This window comes from Plasmodium sp. gorilla clade G2, assembly GCF_900097015.1.
Source record: "Plasmodium sp. gorilla clade G2 genome assembly, chromosome: 14".
Taxonomy (NCBI): Eukaryota; Apicomplexa; class Aconoidasida; order Haemosporida; family Plasmodiidae; genus Plasmodium; species Plasmodium adleri (nom. inval.).
In genome coordinates, this window is record NC_041706.1 from 1,154,525 (window position 1) to 1,175,203 (window position 20,679).

At 19.3% G+C, this 20,679-nt stretch overlaps 5 protein-coding genes across 5 annotated transcripts in view; 2 read left to right on the top strand and 3 right to left on the bottom strand.

Annotated features, from left to right (window-relative positions):
• Window positions 1-1,020, top strand: part of PADL01_1431100 (conserved Plasmodium protein, unknown function) — a gene marked incomplete at both ends in the record, with an annotated part of 1,044 nt that extends 24 nt beyond the window's left edge. Inside the window, one exon of the mRNA XM_028684584.1 lies at window positions 1-1,020. This exon is cut by the window's left edge and continues 24 nt beyond it. Coding sequence (XP_028540647.1) covers window positions 1-1,020 — 1,020 coding nt within the window.
• A 1,465-nt stretch (window positions 1,021-2,485) lies between these two features.
• PADL01_1431200 (conserved Plasmodium protein, unknown function) lies at window positions 2,486-5,953 on the bottom strand (the record flags this gene model as incomplete). Its single annotated transcript, XM_028684585.1, has 1 exon — window positions 2,486-5,953. One exon carries the CDS (start codon window positions 5,951-5,953, stop codon window positions 2,486-2,488), a length of 3,468 nt encoding a protein of 1,155 aa, XP_028540648.1.
• A 2,892-nt stretch (window positions 5,954-8,845) lies between these two features.
• Window positions 8,846-11,677, top strand: PADL01_1431300 (large ribosomal subunit associated GTPase, putative; the record flags this gene model as incomplete). The annotated part of the gene is made up of 2 exons (XM_028684586.1): window positions 8,846-11,281; window positions 11,573-11,677. The coding sequence occupies 2 exons, from the start codon at window positions 8,846-8,848 to the stop codon at window positions 11,675-11,677; spliced, it is 2,541 nt and encodes an 846-aa protein (XP_028540649.1).
• Window positions 11,678-11,796: 119 nt separating this feature from the next.
• PADL01_1431400 (conserved Plasmodium protein, unknown function) lies at window positions 11,797-14,894 on the bottom strand (the record flags this gene model as incomplete). Its single annotated transcript, XM_028684587.1, has 2 exons — window positions 11,797-12,051; window positions 12,243-14,894. The coding sequence occupies 2 exons, from the start codon at window positions 14,892-14,894 to the stop codon at window positions 11,797-11,799; spliced, it is 2,907 nt and encodes a 968-aa protein (XP_028540650.1).
• Window positions 14,895-16,488: 1,594 nt separating this feature from the next.
• On the bottom strand, window positions 16,489-19,173 carry PADL01_1431500 (mitogen-activated protein kinase 1; the record flags this gene model as incomplete). Its single annotated transcript, XM_028684588.1, has 1 exon — window positions 16,489-19,173. One exon carries the CDS (start codon window positions 19,171-19,173, stop codon window positions 16,489-16,491), a length of 2,685 nt encoding a protein of 894 aa, XP_028540651.1.
• Between the last annotated feature and the right edge of the window lie 1,506 nt (window positions 19,174-20,679).

Sequence of the window (20,679 nt, forward strand, 5' to 3'; positions counted from 1 at the left end):
AAGAACACACCTCTGTTATACCAAGACACAATGAACGATTTAGGTGATGGTTTACAAAATATGGATACACTTCGTTTAAATAGAAATGGGAATAGTGGAAACGGGAACAAGAATAAGACGAATGGGAGTAAAGGTGTTAAAGGTGAATCTGAGAAGAAGAAAGAAACAAATGGTCATGATGATTATGTGAAAGAATCCTTAAATAGAATGTTAGAATCTCATATAGATCAATATTTTAAGGGTTTGGATTATTATAAGAATAATCCTAAATGTAAAATCGATCCAAAGATTCATTTACATGGTTCTGAAGAAATAGAGAATTACATAGTGAAAGAAAAAATATTTGTTACAACATATTTTCAATATATTGATGTGTATGAAAATGCTATAAATGTAGATGAAGATTTGGAAAAAGAAGAAATAGTATATGTAGAAGTACCAAAATATGTAACAAAATATAAACCCAAAATTGTTACAAATATAATTGAAAAGACTATAGAAATACCAAGTGGAGAAGAAATTAAACAACCTAAATATAATACTGTGAATGTACCTTATGTTATACCAAATCTTGTAGAAAATGAAATATTAGTGGTATTAAAAAAAATCATACAACCAGAAATAGAAATAACAAATGAAGAATTAGAAATAGAAGTTGAAAAATATATACCTCGTTTAGTACCAGTCAATGTATATGTACCTCGTTATTTTGGTATTTCTGCTAAGGCAAAAGGTGAACCAGAAGAATCTGTTAGATATGTAGATTTAACACAAGATCAAATAGATGAATTAATGAAAGAATTAAATCCTCATCTTAATGAATTAAAAGTATTTAATGAAACACAACTTAAACGAATGGATGAATATATGCGTGAATCACAAATGCAAGCAAGAGCACATAATTTCGAACCACCACAACCACAACTTATTACTTATGATGAAAGTGGACACTGTCAAAGTTATGATTATTCAGAATTTCATAGATTCAAGGAAACATGTATAAAGGAATTAACACACTAATCAGGCATATATACATGAACATTAACAAAAAAAAAAAAAAAAATATCATATACATATAAATATAAATATACACATATATATATATATATATATTTTATACTTATAATAGACAACATTATAATATGATAATCAAGTAATACATTTATATTACATTCATATATATACAAACACATATAAGAAAATATTATATATCATTAAATTATATATATATATATGCATACATTTTTTTCTTATATAATTTTTTCCCTTTTACATTCAAAATTATTTTATATCACCATTGAATAATAATTGAAAAAAAAAAAAAAAAAAAAAAATTAATATCCAAGCATAATTTTTTACAGTCAATTTATCACTTAATATCCAATAGTATAAGCACATATTATAAGTGCCCATGATATATTTCTATTTATTTATTTATTTATTTATTTCATTTTTTTTTTTTTTTTTCTTTAACAATATTTATGATTTAACTAATATCGTACATACATATATGATAATTTATGTGAACTCCTACAAATATGTAGTACATTAAAAAATAATACCTTTCCTCTTATTTCAATATGATAAAAATATAATATATATATATATATATATATTTTTGGTGGGTTAAATAAAGTTCTTTTATTCAAACTTATATATTTAAAAAAAAGAATAATTATAAAGGTTGTTCTTATAAATATATACAGATAATCAATATTTTAAATAAACTATACGATTAACATTTATGGATATAAAAAGTTAATTCTTAAAATTTAATTATACTAAAACAAAAATGGACACATTTTTTTGTCTTTTTTTTTTTTTTTTTTTTAAATATAAAAAATTTTGGTTATGTATACAATATTATGAATATATGGGTAATCATATGGATGCTTTAAAAAATGTATATTTTTAATTATAAAAAAAAAAAAAAAAATTTATAAAAGGCATAGAATGTGTATCATATAAAGGTGTTTCACTTAAAAATATATATATATATTATAATATAGAAATATATTTTTAATATATTAAAAATATGTTTAATTAACTTATCAATTTTAAGAAAACAAAACTTAAATTTTTTTTATAAACATAAATGAAAAAATGCATACATGGATTTGTCAAATTAAAAAATTAAAATTATGACTAAATATTATAATGAATAGATATTTAACAACAATATTAACAAATAAAAAATAATAAAACAAAACAAAGAATAAAAAATCAATTTAATTATATAACAAAAAAAAAATAAGAAGAAATAAGAAAAAGGAAAAATATTAGTAATGAATATAAAAGTATGAAAATGTTAGAATATAACCAAATGAATATATACATATATTATATATATATATATAAAGGATATACAAATAAAACATATTTTAAAATTGAAAAAAAAAAATATTTTTTTACATATAGTAAAATATATATATATATATATATATATATATATATATATATATATATATGTGTATGTATTAATTTATTAACAGGTACTTAAAAATTCAATATCGTAATTATTTCGTTGTACCAAATTGGGAATATTAAATAAGCCTGTATTTATTTTTTTCATATTTATATAATATAAGGGAATGTTCTTCTCACTTTGTTTCATAGGATTTGTTTGAATAAAAGAATATTTCTTTATTTTTAATATATCATCTGAAAAAATATAATTTTGTTTTCCATTTAAAAAAGATACGCTATCTAATATATCTTTTTTTTTTTTTTCCTTTTTGCTCATATATTTCCAATATGAATAAGTAATAAAAAAAGAATTTTTTTTTTTTGCATTTTCTTTCATAATAGTACATACTTCTAATGAAGAATTATGAAACTTATTATTATTATTATTTTCTGTTTTATTATAACAGTAATCTGAATAATAAAATTCTTCTATTACATTTTCCTTTTGATTTTCCTTTTCTTTTACTTTTACTTTCTCATTATTATTATTATTTATATGTTTCGCTATATCATAACTTAAATGAACTATTAATAAATTATTATTTAAAATATATATTTTACAAACTTCTCTACAACCATAAAATAGAAATTCAATTAAACTATTGTATCCAAATATTAATGGATTAATATTTTGTTTATATTTTTTTAAGAATTTTTCTCGAAAAAAAAGTAAATATATACATTTTTTATGACTATTTCTTAATAAACATTCTATTTTTAATTTGGCTTCTTCTAAATTCGTAATAGCAGGAATGTCTAATTCTTTTGTATACTTATTAATACTTATATTTACATCACTCTTATTATTATTTTTTTTGGAAAAAAATAAGCCTTCATCATTTTTTAAAAAGTTCTCATAAACCTTTAAAAATGAATCCATCCTATTATCATACTCTTTTGTCATTATATTAACAGATGTATTTTCATTATAATCATATCCATATGTAGAAATGTTATTATCATCACAATACCTATGTTTATTTAAGTTTGAATAATTATCATATAAATAATTGTTCTTCTTCTTTATATAAAAAATGGATGATATAATATTCTTTGAAGAATATGCTGGAATAATTTTTTGATTTTCTTCTAATAACAAACCATTATATAAACATAATTGAATTATATGAGCTATTTTGCCTAATGAATAATCTTTGAAAAAAGGAAAATTTTTTTTTTTTAAAATATCAGCAACTTCATATATATCATTATCAAATATATCTAACACATTGGTAGTATCTACATTGTTTTCTTCATTTATTAAATTTTTTGCAGTATCATATTTTATTATTTCATCGATTTGTAAAATATTTTCTTTCTTTTCACTAGATAAGTGTTCTATGTAAAGACTCGTATCATTATTATAATTACAAATATTATTATTATTATTATTATCAATATTATCAATATTATTAGTAGTAGTAGTAGTGGTATTTTCATTTTTATCTTCATATAAATAATTCTTCTTTGATAAATCAATATTTGAATTATTAATATTCATATCATTTTTATTACAATTAAAAAATATATTTGTATAATATAGCAAAAAGCTTTTTTCTACATTTTTTATATAATAATCATTACACTGAGAGAAATAAGAAAAATTATTATAGTACATATTATATATATAGAATAATGCATTGAAACTGTTCCTTTCTTTTTTTTGTTCGTTGTTCATATCAAACGATAAAAAAGAAAAATTAAATATTTTTTCAAAGTATTTATTTTTCTCATTATTTTTTTCATTTAAATAAAATATAAATCTTTTATCAAAAAAATTTTTAATAAAAGGAATATACATAGATACATATAAATTATTATTCATATTCGATTTATTCATATTTAAAATATAGTCTATTAATTTCTTCCATACTTTTTTTGGATAAGAATTTTTAAAACATCTTGTCTTAACCCATCCTAGAAACCATTTAGGAGTTTCTCTTAATAAAACGAAAATATTATTTCTTTTTGTTCGAACTACTATATATTCATTACGTAAAGAAGCATATATATTTAAAAAGTTATATTTTATCTCCAAATTCTCATTAAAACATGTTAATCGTTTCTTTATTTTACTATAGGATGGCTTAATTTGATCCTTATATAATGTTAATAGTGTCATATGTAATATAAATTTTACTTCATTTGTTATATCACTTGGATTTATTAAATTTTTATTTTCAATAAATTCAAAATAATTCTCAATTTCTTCATATGGTTTTTCATAATATAAATTTTCTTCATCACTTGAAGATACATTACTTTTTAATCGTTCTTCCATAGGAATATATACTACCTCTTTAGGTATCTCATTTATATTATTTTCTTTTTTTTCAAAACAATGTTTATTTTTATTGTCTTCTACTACGTCATTTTTATTCTTATTTTTTCTATTATTTTTATTAATATTCTTATTCTTATGCTTATCTTTCTCTTTATTTTTGTCCTTTTCTTTATCCTTATCTTTCTCTTTATTTTTTTTCTTTTCTTTTTCTTCAACATTTCCATTTATTTTATCATCTACATAATTTATTTTCCCCATTTCTATCATATTAGATTGTTCTACTTCTTCATTTTCATCATTATTTTTTATTTTATTTCCAGCTAGTTTATTTTCTTTTTTTTTTCTTTTTTTTTTATGAACACGTGCAGGTTTTTCCTGAACATGTTCATGCTCAACATTAGTGGAGTTAACATTTTTACTATAAATATTTATATTATTTTTATTGTCTTCATATAACAAGGGTGTTATATCGTTACATTTTTTTATATTTTTAACATTATTTAGAATATGATTACCACACTGTTTATTATCTTCTTTAGAGTTTTCATTTTGTTCTGCTTTGTCGTTTATATTTTTTTCTTTTTTATTTAATTTGTTATGAGAAATGCACATATTTCTTCTATTCATGTGTTTGTTACTGGTTGAACGATTCGACATGCATTTATTATTATTATCATTATTAATATTATCATTATTAATACTATCATTATTAATATTATTATCAAAAACATCATTTTTATTAATTTTATAATTTTTGGGTTGATTATCTTTCATATGGACATCTTTTTTTGTGTCCACTTTTTTTATTTCATTTGTTTCGGATTTAAGTTTGTCGGACATTTTAAATGCAGGATACCTCAAGGGCTCATAATAAGAATATGATTGTGTATTTTTTATTTTGCCTTCATGAATATTTATTTTATTTGAATTATTTACATTTTTATTAGAATTGAGAAAATGTTTTGATTTCATATTGTCTTTATTTTGATAGTAGTTTATATTTGTTCCTAATTCTGGATCATTATTGACGTAATAAATATTATTATAACTTGCACATTTTCTATTTAGATTAATTGAAATATGTTTTTTTTTCTTATAAGTATTATTTTCTTTTAAAATATTACATACATCGACATTGTCGAAATAGACACTATTCTTTCTTTTAACATTTATTTCTTTAATATCTATTCCTGAGTAACCCATTTTTTTTTTTTTTTTACAAATAAATATTTTATCATTTTTTTTATGTCTTTATATCACTTGTTGTATTAAAAATATATATATATATATATATCCTTTTGTTGTAAAATGTAGTTAGTTTGGTTATATGTTTTTAATATATTCAAGTGAATGATCTCATAATAAATTATTATTTAAAAAAATATATTTTTTATAGATGAATAAACATTTTTGTTTTTTTATTTTCATTTAATATAAATTTGTTCATAATAAATACATGTTTTATTTTTATATGATAGCAATGAAGATATAACTATTTTAAAAGTCTATTAATTCTAAATATTAAATATATTTAATTTTTTTTTTTTTTTTAAACTAAAAAAATTAAAATAAGATAAATTTATAAATATATAAATATATAAATATATTCAAAAGAATAATTTCATAATAATATATATATATATCATTGAAAAATAAGATCAGAAAAAATATGTGCTTTTTTTTTTTTTTTTTTTTTTTTTTTTGGATTTCCTTCTACAAAAAAAAAAATTCAAATAAACATATATATATATTTAATTTATTTATAAGTTCAAATGGCCATATATATATAATATATATATTACAAAAAAAAAAAAAAATATATATATATATATATTTAATTACAAATATGACTTAAAAAAAAATTTGTTCTTTAATAATTTTCTATATTTATAAAATAAAAAAAATATATATAATTTTTTTTTATTACAAGTTTATATATATATTATATATAAAATTATTATATGCTTAAAACAAAGTATATATATATTTTATATAACTTTTATATATAAATATATGTATAGAAAGATAATAACAAAGATGAGCTTATATTTAAAATTTTGTATTTATATATATATTTTTCTTTTTTTTGATATTAAAAAAATCGTGGTTTATATATATATATATATATATATATCATTTTTTATATGAAGCTAAAATTATATATAAATATATATTATATTATTACATATATTAATAATATATATTTATAATGTTGTATATATAATTTTTTTTTTTTTTTTTTTTTTTTGCATGAATTATTAATTCATTAAAATAAATATATTATATATTTTTTAGTAGATATAAAAAAAAAATAATACATATAAAATATAATATTGTTTATAAAAAAAAACAGTTGTCCCCAATACAATGAAAATTGTTTATAAATATTAAATTTTTAATAATATATTTTTTTATAATTTTTATGTATATTTAATTATCAAATGATAATATTTTGTATATATAAAATAAAACTACTAAATATGTGTTTTTATAAAGCTAAAATTTATTCATCAATTGAACACTGAATGAATAATCAATAAAAATTTTGAACATATATATAATTATTGTTATAAATAAAAAGATTTCTATATTTTAATCATTTCCTTATATATATATATATATATATATATTTTTTTTTGTTATATTTCTTTTTTTTTTTTTTTTTAATTTTATAATGTAATAAAGGCAAGAAAAAAATGTAAAATAAAATAAAAAAAAAAAAAATAAATAAAACGAAAAAAAGGTATTCTATATATAATACAAAAATATAATTAAAAGACGGTTGTTTTCTTTTATATATATTTAATAATACTGTACAAATTTTGAGGTTAAAGGAAAAGGAAAAAAATTATTTCTTTCATTTAAAATATAAAAGTTATATTTATTATAACTATATTAAAGTAATCCTTTATTTTATATGTTTATTATTTCAATATATATATTTTTTTTTTATATTCCTTCTGATAAAATTTTGTTCAATAATTAACACATACAATATATTATATATATAAATAAATAAATATATATATATTTATATATTTGTGATATGTATGACAAGCATCTCAATAATTTTTTCCTTTCTATATTTTCTTATATATTACATATTGTAAAAAAAAAGTGTATGTTATAAAATAAAAAAAGTTGCTGCCTTTTTTTCCTGGTTCCTTTTTTTTTTTTTTTTTTTTTTCCATTAAATATATATCTACATATATATATTTATTTAAACATTAAGTCATTGTAATAAAATTTTTCTTTTGTGAGGACATTATTAAATTGATTTAATTAATAAAAATATATTTATCTATACTTATATATGTATATATATATATTTCTTTTTATATATTTATTTGTATTTTTAAAAAAATAAAACATATATATATATTATATGTATATAATAAATATGTAGGTAAAACATATGGTTATATAATAATAATTTATATATAATATATATATATATATATAATATATTATTATTTTTTTCTTTCCATATAATAATGTATTAAATTAATCTTATTATCCTATAATATTTTCTTAATAATATATATATATATATAATATATATAAATTTATTTAAAATATGTAAAATGCTTTCCATTTATTTTAATACTATATAATAAAATTATATGAATGAAGTATATAAAAAAAAAGGATTTATATTATATTATAATATAATACTACTTAACAGATATGAATAATTTATTATATACATATATACATACATAAAATGTTCATGTTGTAATTATATATTAAAAAATTAAAAGAATTTCTTATAATTAAAATAAAGAGTAAATTTTTTAAAAGTATAATATATATGTAGTATAAAATAACTGTCATTTTGTAGAGCTCTTGTAAAATTAAAATATAATATATATATATATATATATATTTATATATATTTAATAATTAATATATATTATTTATTTATTTATTTGGTATTAATTACATAAAATTATGTATGAAAAAATAAATTAAAAAGGGAAGGCATATATATATTTATATATATATTTATATATGTATATTACTTCATTTGTTTGTTATATATTAGATAATCATTTATATAATTTTCATTTTATTTTTCTGTGAATAATTTAGAATATGGCTGTTTTAAATAAAAATCGAAGGAAGGTCGATAACAAATTTATTGGACGTAGTTTAATGCGCAATAAATTAAGACATAAAGAGATATCTGATAATATTTTATATTCTCAAATTGGAAATGATAATGATGCTGTAAAAAAGAATAAGCAATTATCAGTTTTAAATAAAGACTCTTTAGACGATTTTTTAGATAACCAATTAATTATTAATAATATACAAGTAAGTAAAGTATTTCTTAAGAAATATGAAATAAAAGAAAAAAAAAATTATGGTGCGAATAAATTTAAGACCAAAGAAAATATTCAGAATATTGTTTTGCCTATACCAGGAAGAGCTGTATTTTTAAATAAAGATGATAAAATACATATTCTTATGAAAAAGAAAGAAGAAAATGAAATGGAAAAAAAAAGGAAAAAAAAAAAAAATTATAAAAATAAAATTAGTTTTTTAATGAGTGGAAAAAGTCTTATACCACTTAATGTAAGAACACCGAAAGGGGATTCTTCTGAGAAGACCAAAACAAAGAAGATTAAAAAGAAAAATTTAAATGGAATTAATTCTAAAGGTGGTGATGATAATAAGGATGGTAATGATATGGATGATAATGATGATAATGATGATAATGATGAGAATGATGAGAATGATGAGAATGATGAGGATGATGATAATGACGATAATGACGATAATGATGATAATGATGATAATGATGATAATGATGATAATGACGATAATGACGATAATGATGATAATGATGATAATGACTATAATGATGATAATGACTATAATGATGATAATGACTATAATGATGATAATGACTATAATGATGATAATGATGATAATGATGATAATGATGATAATGACTATAATGATGATAATGATGATAATAACCATAGTGGCGATAACTTCGATAACATTAATAAGAATGATTATAATAATAGTGATGAAAATTCTTGTGTTGAAGACTTTGAAATAAACGATAGAGATAAAGAGAGAGAAGATAATACATATAATTATGACAATGATTATAATTATAAATATTTATATATATATGAAAAGTTAGGTGAAAAATATAAAATGTCCAATAGAGATAATAATAATAATTTGAATAAAGATATTATAGATAAATATGAACATGAATATTTTATTGAATGGAGAAAATTATTAAGTGAAATCGAAGAGAAAGAAGGATATTTTGTAACTCCTTATGAAAAGAATATTGAATATTGGAAACAATTATGGAGAGTTATTGAAAAAAGTCATGTATTATTTTATATTATTGATGTAAGGAATCCTTTATTTTTTTATTGTAGAGGATTAGAATATTATATAAAAAAAGTGGATAAAAGAAAAAAACTTATTCTTATATTAAATAAAGCTGATTTTTTAACATATGAAGAAAGGAAAATATGGGCTGAATATTTTGAAAAAAAAAAAGTACACTTTGTTTTTTTCTCAGCCCTAAGAGAATTATATCATCAAAATAAAGTAACCATTGAAAATATGACAAATGATATGATACAAAAAAGGGAAGATTTTATGGGAGACATATATGATGATATTAATCATCATATTAATAATAATAATAATAATGATCATCATCATAATGATGATAATATAAATAGTGGTTTAGATTTTCTTAACAATATAGATGAAGAAAAAAAAGATATTATTAATGTAGGTTATGGTAATTTAAGTTATGAACAAAAAAAAAATGATAATACAGATATATTAAGTGTAAATGATTTAATAAATTTAATTATAAAAATAAAAAAAGAAATAAAACAATATTATCATGATATAGAAGTAGAAACATTTTCTTCCATACCAAAATTTATGATAGGATTTATAGGCTTTCCAAATGTAGGAAAAAGTTCCATTATAAATTGTTTAATTGGTAAAAAAAAAGTAAGTGTAAGTCGTCAACCAGGTAAAACAAAACATTTTCAAACAATAACATTAAAACACTTTCCATTTTCTTTATGTGATTGTCCAGGATTAATATTTCCATCTTTAGTTTTTAATAAAAATGATTTAATAATAAATGGAGTTTTTTCAATTGATCATTTTAAAGGAGATGTAGTATCACTAGTTCAAATTATTTGTAATATCATTCCATTTCAATTATGTAATAATTATAAAATAGATACTAATATTATTCATGAATATTTAAATGATAAAGGTCATATCTCATATTTCTTGGATGCATCTGAATTTTTAAAAAAATTCTGTACCTTTAGAAAATTTGTTTCAGGAGGTAAAGGTGGTCAATTAAATTTTAGTCATGCTACTAGAATAATAATACATGATTTTATATCTGGAAAATTATTATATAATTTTTTGCCTGATTATTTTAAGCAAACATCTGATATTTATTTTAAAAATTATATCCACAAGACAGACATGGACAACATTTTGGATAATGAATTGCTAATGGTAGGTTTTAAGATTTTTCAGATGTATTATTTAATATGTAATTTGTTGTATATAATATATATGTTCATGTGTCAATATATAAACGTGTTCAACATATGATACTACATACACATAAATATATGTATACATATATATATATATATATATATATATGATATATCCTTGTAGTGTTCATCTTTCATTTTTCTGTAACTATTGTAGTAATATCCTTATCTCTTTTTATGTATTCATTATAAAATTTCAACACAACACTTTAACCCCTTCCCCCTCTTTATAATTTTTATTTTTTAGGAAGGCAATACGAATGAGGAAATTTTAACCACCAAAAGGAAATTTCGATACATGCAAAAAAAAATGATGAAAGGGAAAAACGTGATAAAATACGACAACATGTGATACTATTGATTGTAATATTTTATATGATACTAACATGATGGAATGAAAAATAAAATAACATTATAATATATATTAAATATATATATATATATATATATATATATATATATATATATTTTTTAATATATAGCAATAAATATCATGAGTAAGAAGACAAGTGAATATTTTATGTACATATGTGTATCACAACTGAAATAATCAGAAAGAGACCAATTAGAATTTAAGGGATATAATTGTTTGTAATTATATTCAGGTAAAGGAGTAAAACTTGTAGCAGTAGTCATGGTATTAAAACTTGGAGTAGTCGCAGTTGTGTTTGTTTGTGTATGCTTTTTTTTCTCTTCATTCTCTGTTTTTGTTTTAGTGCAATATACCTATAATAAAAAATAAAAAGAAGAAAATAAAAAGGAGAAAATAAAAAATATATGCAACAGATGGTATATTAATTTGTAACAACATATATATATATATATATATATATATATATATTTTAATTTATATGTTTGATATTTTTAGTGTTTAATTTTTTATTCGTTTGGACCCTTATGGGTTTAGAATTTTTTACCTGAACACAAGAATTAAATAATATCTCCTCACAATTTTTACATGTTAATATTACTTCATAACCTGATCGAAAAAAATTCAAAGGCTCGTCTTCTATATATTTAATTTTCACAGGTACCTTTAATGTCATTTCTATTAAGGAACGTTTTTTAAACATTTTTCCTTCCCATTTTAAAGAGTTCTTACACGATTTTACAATGATATTATTAAAAAAAGCTTCTATATGTAATTTTTGTTTTTTTGGTATGATTTTTTGTTTTAATTTTGTAAAGAAATTTTTGATTTTTAATTTATGCTTATTATTAGACTTTTTTTTTTTTTTATCATTTTTATTATTTTTTTTATTATTACTAATATAACTATAACTATTATTATTATTATTATTATCATCATCATTATCTTCTTCGTCTTCATTTTCTTTTTCATTTTCATTTTCATTTTCATCGTCATCCTTACGATAACGTTTCTTACTTTTATTTTCATAATTATCTTCATTATCTTCTTGTTGGTTACTTTCATCATATGAATCAGCTTCTTCATTTTTACTTTTATTCTTTTTATTTTTTCTTTTAAAAAAGGAAAATAATTTTTTTTTTTTTTCTTTTTTTTGTTTTTTTTTCTGTGGTTCTTCCTCTTCGTCATTAGAATATTCATCGTCCCCTTCATCACCGTCTTTTCCTTTTTTTCTTTTGAATACTTTTTTGAATATATTTTTAAAAAAACCACGTTTGGATTTATAATAATTTTCCATTGAATCACCTTCTAATTCGTCTACGTTGTAATATTCAAAAAAATTGTATTCTGTAGTATGTGGAATATGTGTTGATAATATTTTATTTTTTCTATTTCGATTATATATATATTTTTTTTTTTTTTTATTATTATTATTTATTTTGTTTAATGGATTATAAATATTTTGGTTGTTTTTATTTAATAGTTGTATATAAGCATATTTATTAAAATCTTTATTATTATCGTTATTATTTTGTGATGACATATAATTATATGATTGATTTGAATCTTTATTTTTGTTTCCATATTCATCATTATAATTTTCATTATCATAATCATCTTCTGATAAGTTATTTTTATGTTTATTTTTTTGTCCATATGAATTATATTCATCATTTTCATTATCTTCATTATCTTCATCATCATCATCTTCAGTAGATTTTGGTTTTTCTTTATTTGAATTATTATTATTATTTGTATTATTATTATTATTACTACTATCAGTACTACTATTATGATTATTTAGTATACTTCGTTTACTAGGATCTGTATATATTTCATTTTTATTCTTTACAATTTGTAAGATTAATTTAATATATATTGTAGCTATACCATCTTCAGATATATGACATTTATTTAATTTATTTTTAAGATATTCTTCATATTTGTTAATATTAATTTTTAATCTTCTATATATAACATTTTCTTCTTTTTTTTCATTTTTTTTATTGCTTACCATTTCTTGGATTTTTTCTTCTTCATTTAAGAAGGAATATGTATATGTATCTACCATATTATTTATATCTATTTTGTCGTTTTGTTTTTTATTTATATTTTCATTTTGATTTCTTTTCATGTTTATGATGTTATATTGAATTAATGAGGGTTCAAGTGGCTCCAGAGGACAAGACGAATTCTTTTTATTATTATTTATATATATACGTTGTTTCGTTTTTTTTTCCATATTCTTTTCTTTTCTATCTTTAGATGATAATTTATTATGTGTAAAAGAAGTGTGAAAAGATATATTAGAATATTTTTCTAAAAATGAATCTGTATCATTATTTGTTTTATTACTATATTTTTTTTTTTTATTATCATCTTCATCATCTTCTTCATTTTGATCATCTTCTTCCCCTTCATCATCAACATCTTCTGTTTCTTCATTATCTTCATCCGATTTTTTTTTTTTTTTATTTAAATTATTTTCTTTTGTAGATCTTTTATTGTCTTCTTCATCATCTTTATTATCACTTTCTTTATCTTCCTTCTTTTTGTCCTTCCTATCATCATCATCGTCATCTTCTTCACTTGTGTTATCTTTATTATTATTATTATTATTATTATTGTTGTTCTCTTTATTTGTGTTGTCATTTTTATGGTTTTGTTTGCTCTTTATATTTTTGCTTGATTTATCTAAAGGAATTTTGAAGCTGTCATAAGAAGTCTGTTTAAAATCTTCTAAGAGTCCTTCATATAAATTTTCATAAGTATCTAGAGAAGAATAAAAACAAATATTTGGACTTTTTGAATGTGTCTTCTTACACTTTTTACAAATAAAACCTTTGAGACAATCATCATCATTACTTTGATGACCATTATTTGTTTGAGATGAGGAATTATTTTTAATAATGTCTTTATAAGATGAACATCCAGCAGCTTCACAAGTATGCATATTTGTTGATATCGTTTTATGTGTATCTACATGTGCAGCATTATTTTGTTGTGGGATCATCAAATTCGGAATCATATGGCTAGCTACACTTGTAGGTAAAGGGGTAGCCAAACTAGATACTAAATTTGTAGCAATATTATTTGTCACGATATTAGAAACATTAGTAGATTTATTTGAATTTACATTTTGTAGAAAAAAATAAATAAATAATACAAAAATTCTTCTTCTCTTAGAACTTACAAACATTGTTATAAATTATGGGAAATACCGCAAAAAAAAAAAAAAAAACACACATTTTATAACCATAACAAAAATAAAATAAATTAAATTAAATATTAATAAAAAAATATATATATATGTATATATATATATATATTAATTATAATAGAACATGTTTACTAATTGTTATCATCACATTAATGCTTTAAAAAAAAATAAATAAAAACATTTTTACAATTATTTGGAAAATATTAAAAATATATATACATAATAATATGTATGATTTTAATTAGACATATAACAAATATGTGTATAAGTATTAAAGATTATAATTTTTTTTTTAAAACATAGATATGTATATATATATATATATATATATATATATATAATATATATTTTTTTTGTACTCCATATAAATGAACCCCTACATTATTATTTACCATTTTTAGATATATATATATATATATATGAAAATACACCCATTACTTTTTTTTTTTTTTTTTTTTTTTTTTTTTTTTTTTTAATTTACTTATTTTTTATAATTTATTAGAGAACAATATATATACAAGTCAAAAAAAGTGTTAGTATTTTTTTTAATTCCTGCACCGTTCATGCACTTGCAGAACATCCACATTTTTTTTTTATACTATATGAAAAATACACTTAAGAAATTACATATTTAAATATATACATAATATTAATATATATATTATATATGTGTTCACGTTTGTATCCTATACACTAAAATTTTTTTAAGTAAAAAATATTATTTTTTTTTTTTTAGGTGGAAGAAAATATTTTCCTAATTAATCCTTTAAAAAAAATATATATATATATATATTTATATGTAGTTAAATTGAGATAATAAAAGTAGATTATATATATTATTAAACAAGTTTAAAAGTGGACACGCAAAAAATATGTATTTGTTATATATGTCCTCTTTAATTTATATGCCTTTTATATTTACCATATAATATTCAAAAAAAAAAAAAATAATTAATTAATCATTATATATTTCCAACATAAATAAATATATAAATCAACAAGTGAAAAATATTATATAATAATAAAATAATATATGAATTGCCTTTACATATATATATATATATATATATATATATATATATATATATATATATTTGTGTGTGCTTTTATTTAGATTTCATTTCATTGTTAAGCTCTAAATAAAATAATTAGCTGCAACACACCAAAATATTTCAAAAATAAAAAATTACACATTTTTATTATCTATTTTTAAATTGATTTATACAAACTAACAAGTGATATTTTCAAACAATATAAAAGTATTCACAAAAAAAGTAATCAAAAATACAAATTAAAAAATGAAACAAAATTATATCAAATTAAAAACAATTATATAAATAATAATCAAATAAGACCAAAAAGGGGGAATCATAAAAATATATACATGTGGAAAAAAATATATATTATATATATATATATATATATATATATATATATATATATATCATATGATAACAAATAAATAAATAAAATATATATCAAATTTAATTGACATGAAAATATCATCTTTTTATAAAAAAAAAAAAAATTAAAATAATAGTTTTACAACGGTTCAGTTTTTCTTTTTTTGTTATTAAATGGTATTAGTATCATGATATCTTTTTCGTTCCGTATTTGAAACAGATTTCTCCTCCGTTTTCTTTTTCTCATCATATTTAAAATTAATCTTGCTATGAATCTTTTCTGTCTTATTTACTATATGATTATAATCATAATCTATCATATCTTGACTTTTTTTATTCTCATTATCTATAAGATGTCTCCATATTTTTTTCTTTACTTCTTTTTTTAACTTACTATTGCTCATATATTTTTTTTCTTCGTCTTTATTATAATAATTGCGAGATAAAGTATTCAACGGTCTTGTGCTTTTATTTATTACAGTAGGTAAATGTAATTTTTCTGTATTCTTGCATGTTCTTTGGGGGCAGCTATCTTCTTCTTTGTTTAGGCTTTTCAAAGAGCCTCTACGACTATAGTGACAATGATTATTATTAAAATGGTTATTATTATGTATATATTTTTTATTACTACTACTTGTATATTTTTTACTACTTCCATCCTCATATTTTTTACTACTTCCATCCTCATATTTTTTACTACTTCCATCCTCATATTTTTTACTACTTCCATCCTCACATTTTTTACTACTTCCATCCTCATATTTTTTACTACTTCCATCCTCATATTTTTTATTACTTCCATCCTCCATAGAATGATTATAATTCTTCCCTGATGGGGTCCTACTACATTTGGTTTCAAAATAATGGTGAGTATTTTTTTCTTTTTCATATGATTTTTTTTTAAAACCAGAAGATGCCTTATATTTTGAATTTTTTTTTTCTAAGTTATAATTTTTAATCTTATTTTTTTCTTTAGAAAATATAAACTTCTTATTAGCATGAAACAATGTGTCATTATTTTTTCTTTCTTTAGTATTAAAAGATTCAACAATTTTTTTATTATTAAAATTATGTCTACTATTAGGTTCAGTCCCACTGATAGTGCTACTGATTGTATTACTGTCTATGGAAATCTTACTAATATTATTTTGAATCACCTTGATTTGTTCTTCCATTTGTTCTTTTATATGTCCTACCATATGTTCTTTTATTTGTCCTACCATATGTTCTTTTATTTGTCCTTCCATTTGTCCTTTTATTTGTTCTTTTATTGGTCCTCTTATTTCCATCTGACTCATCTCCATTTCTTCATCATCACTTTTACTAACCGTCGTTGTTGTAGTAAAATTCGTTAAGCTCTCCTTTTTTCTATCCTCATAAAATACTTCCCTTTTTTCATCCTTACAATGAACATTTTTCATTCTATCCTTTTTTTTTTTTTTTATTTCCTTGTATACTGATTCCAATTTTGTTTTTTCCCTCTTATCATCATAAGATATATCACTGCTATTATGAAACACATGGTCTATGTTGAGACAATCCATTTGTTTTGTTGTATCGACATGAGTTTCTTCATAAATTTTATATTTTTTCTGGTCATCCTTTATATCTTCATGTGGATTCCCTTGTGAACATATCATCTGATGGTTATATTCTTTATCCTTCATATGTACCTTATTATTTTGAACTGTAGCTTTTTTTTTTTTATGCTTCTCCCTTTTATAACATTCATCTTTCTTTTCATGTTTTTTATATTTTTCTGCTTGTTTGAGTGCATTAGAGTAAATTTTTTTCTTGCGCATAATAATAAAATAAACAATATCTCTATAGAAATTAACTTTATATTTAGCATTATCATTAATGGGAACTGTGATAATGTGTCTACATATAGGTTCATCAATAATTGAATGAAATTCTTCAACATATTTATGTTTAAGGGCATTTTCTGCGCTTATTCTTTTGGATGGATTAAACTGTAACAACTGTTGTAATAAATCTAAGGATTCGTTAGAAGCCTTATAACATATATCTTTTAAATTTTTTTTTTTTAAATCTACAAAAGAAGAAATTATTGTCTCAGCAAAAGATGATCGAATATCTTCTATATCCTTTTTATCAGGTTTTCCTATTACTTGTATTATTTTCTCTAATTGATTCATTGTTGAATTGCCTGTAAATAAAGGCTTTCCAGATAATAATTCCCCCATGATACAACCAAGGGACCACATATCAACACCTTGAGAATAATTCGTACTACCCAATAAAATTTCAGGAGCTCTATACCATCGAGTAGCTACATAATCTGTTAGTACATGTATTTTATTTTCATTGATATGTGTTGAAATAGTTCTTGCTAATCCAAAATCTGCTACTTTTATATGACATTCTGAATTTACTAATATATTTGATGGTTTTATATCTCTATGTAATAAACCTCCAGAATGAATATATTTTAAAGCTCTTAATAATTGATATATTATATATTTCTTATGTATATCTTCTAATAAATCTGCTTTTATCACTTCATGCAAATCTGTTTCCATAAAATCAAATATAAGATATATATCATAATCATTCTTTGCTTTTATAACATCCATTAATTTTATTATATTATCATGTCCATTTAACTCATACAAAAATATTATTTCTCTAAATGTTCTTTGAGCATCCGTACAATTTTGAAATGCTCCAAATATTTTCTTCACAGCCACAATATTTCTATTTTTCTTACATCTACCTTTAAATACAACACCATAAGCTCCTTTACCAACCTTTTTTAAAATATCATACTTTTTTAATACATTCTCATCAATACTGTCTATATTCTTTTCTGTCTTGCAATCTTCTTTAGGCATTTTTTTTTTTTTTTTTTTTCACATGTGTGGAAAAAGAATAAAACATATAAAAAAAAAAAAAAAAATATATTATATATATTATAACAATATAAAATGATAAATCTTGTTGTGGAAAAAATATGATAAATTAGGTTTATATTGGGAAGAGTAAACAAAAATATATATATATATATATATATATATATATATATATATATATATATGATAAATACAAAAATATTTATACTTATATGTTATATGTTATATGTTATATATTATATATTAATTAATTTATCCTTTAAACCTACTTAACATAAAAAGTGAAAAAAAAGAAAAAAAGCATGTGCTACCAAAATATATATATATATAGGTATTTTTTATTATGTATATATTTTTATCTATACATTAATATTATATGTAATATATTCCTGTCAAAAGCATTTATTTAAATATATATATATATATATATATATATATGTAAAATTATTAACTATCTCTCTCTTTTTTTTTTTTTTTAAAAAACCAAATTTCTCTTGAAGTTGAAATAAAATAAATATTTCATAATGATAAATAAATAATATATTATGTTATAGAAAAAATGAATTATACAATGAGATAAATAAAATATATTTATATTAAAAAAAAAAGATATTATATATATATATATATATATTATTCATATTTGTATATTTATTTTTTATATAAAGGTAAGTTCCCCTATGCGGAAATTTACCCTTTTTAAAAGTATCATGTTTTCTTATTTTTATTTCGAGTACCTTGGAAATTGTTTATTTATTTAAAAAAAAAAAAAAAAATACGAGATTTACTTTTCCTATCATTTTTTAAATTAAAAAAAAAATAAACATAATAATATATATATATATGTACATGTACAACATTGAGCATATAAAAATGTTACGGTATTTATGTGTACAGTTTTATGAGCCTTAATTTATACATATATATATGTATGTATTTATTTATTTTTTATTTTATATATTATATATAATTTTTTTTTTTTTTTTTTTTTTTTTTTTTTTTTTTTGTAAAAAAAAATGTTCAGGTTTATTCATATGGCTAATACATATTTTAAATATTCATTAAAAAAAAAAAAAAAAAAAAAAGGACACTGCAAAATTAGCCCTATTTTAAAATATAATTTTAATTTAATATATGCAACATTACGAGATATATATATTTATTTTTCTTCAACAATTTTAAAATATATATTATATTATTTTCAAAGGTTCCCAAAAAAAAAAAAAAAAAAAAAAACAATAAAACGAAAAAATATCAAAAAAAAAAAAAAAAGTAATATCTACAACAAATGTTATAATTATCATACAAAGGAAATCTTGTCGTTATTTTATTATTTTATCATTTTATCATTTTATTTTTATTTTTCTTTCTGTTGGTCTAGTTCTCAAATATATTTGTAGACCTATTGGTATATATTAACTTTATTTTCTTTTTCCATTTTCACTATAAATAAATTAACATTATTTTGTTCAAAAAAAAAATATATAT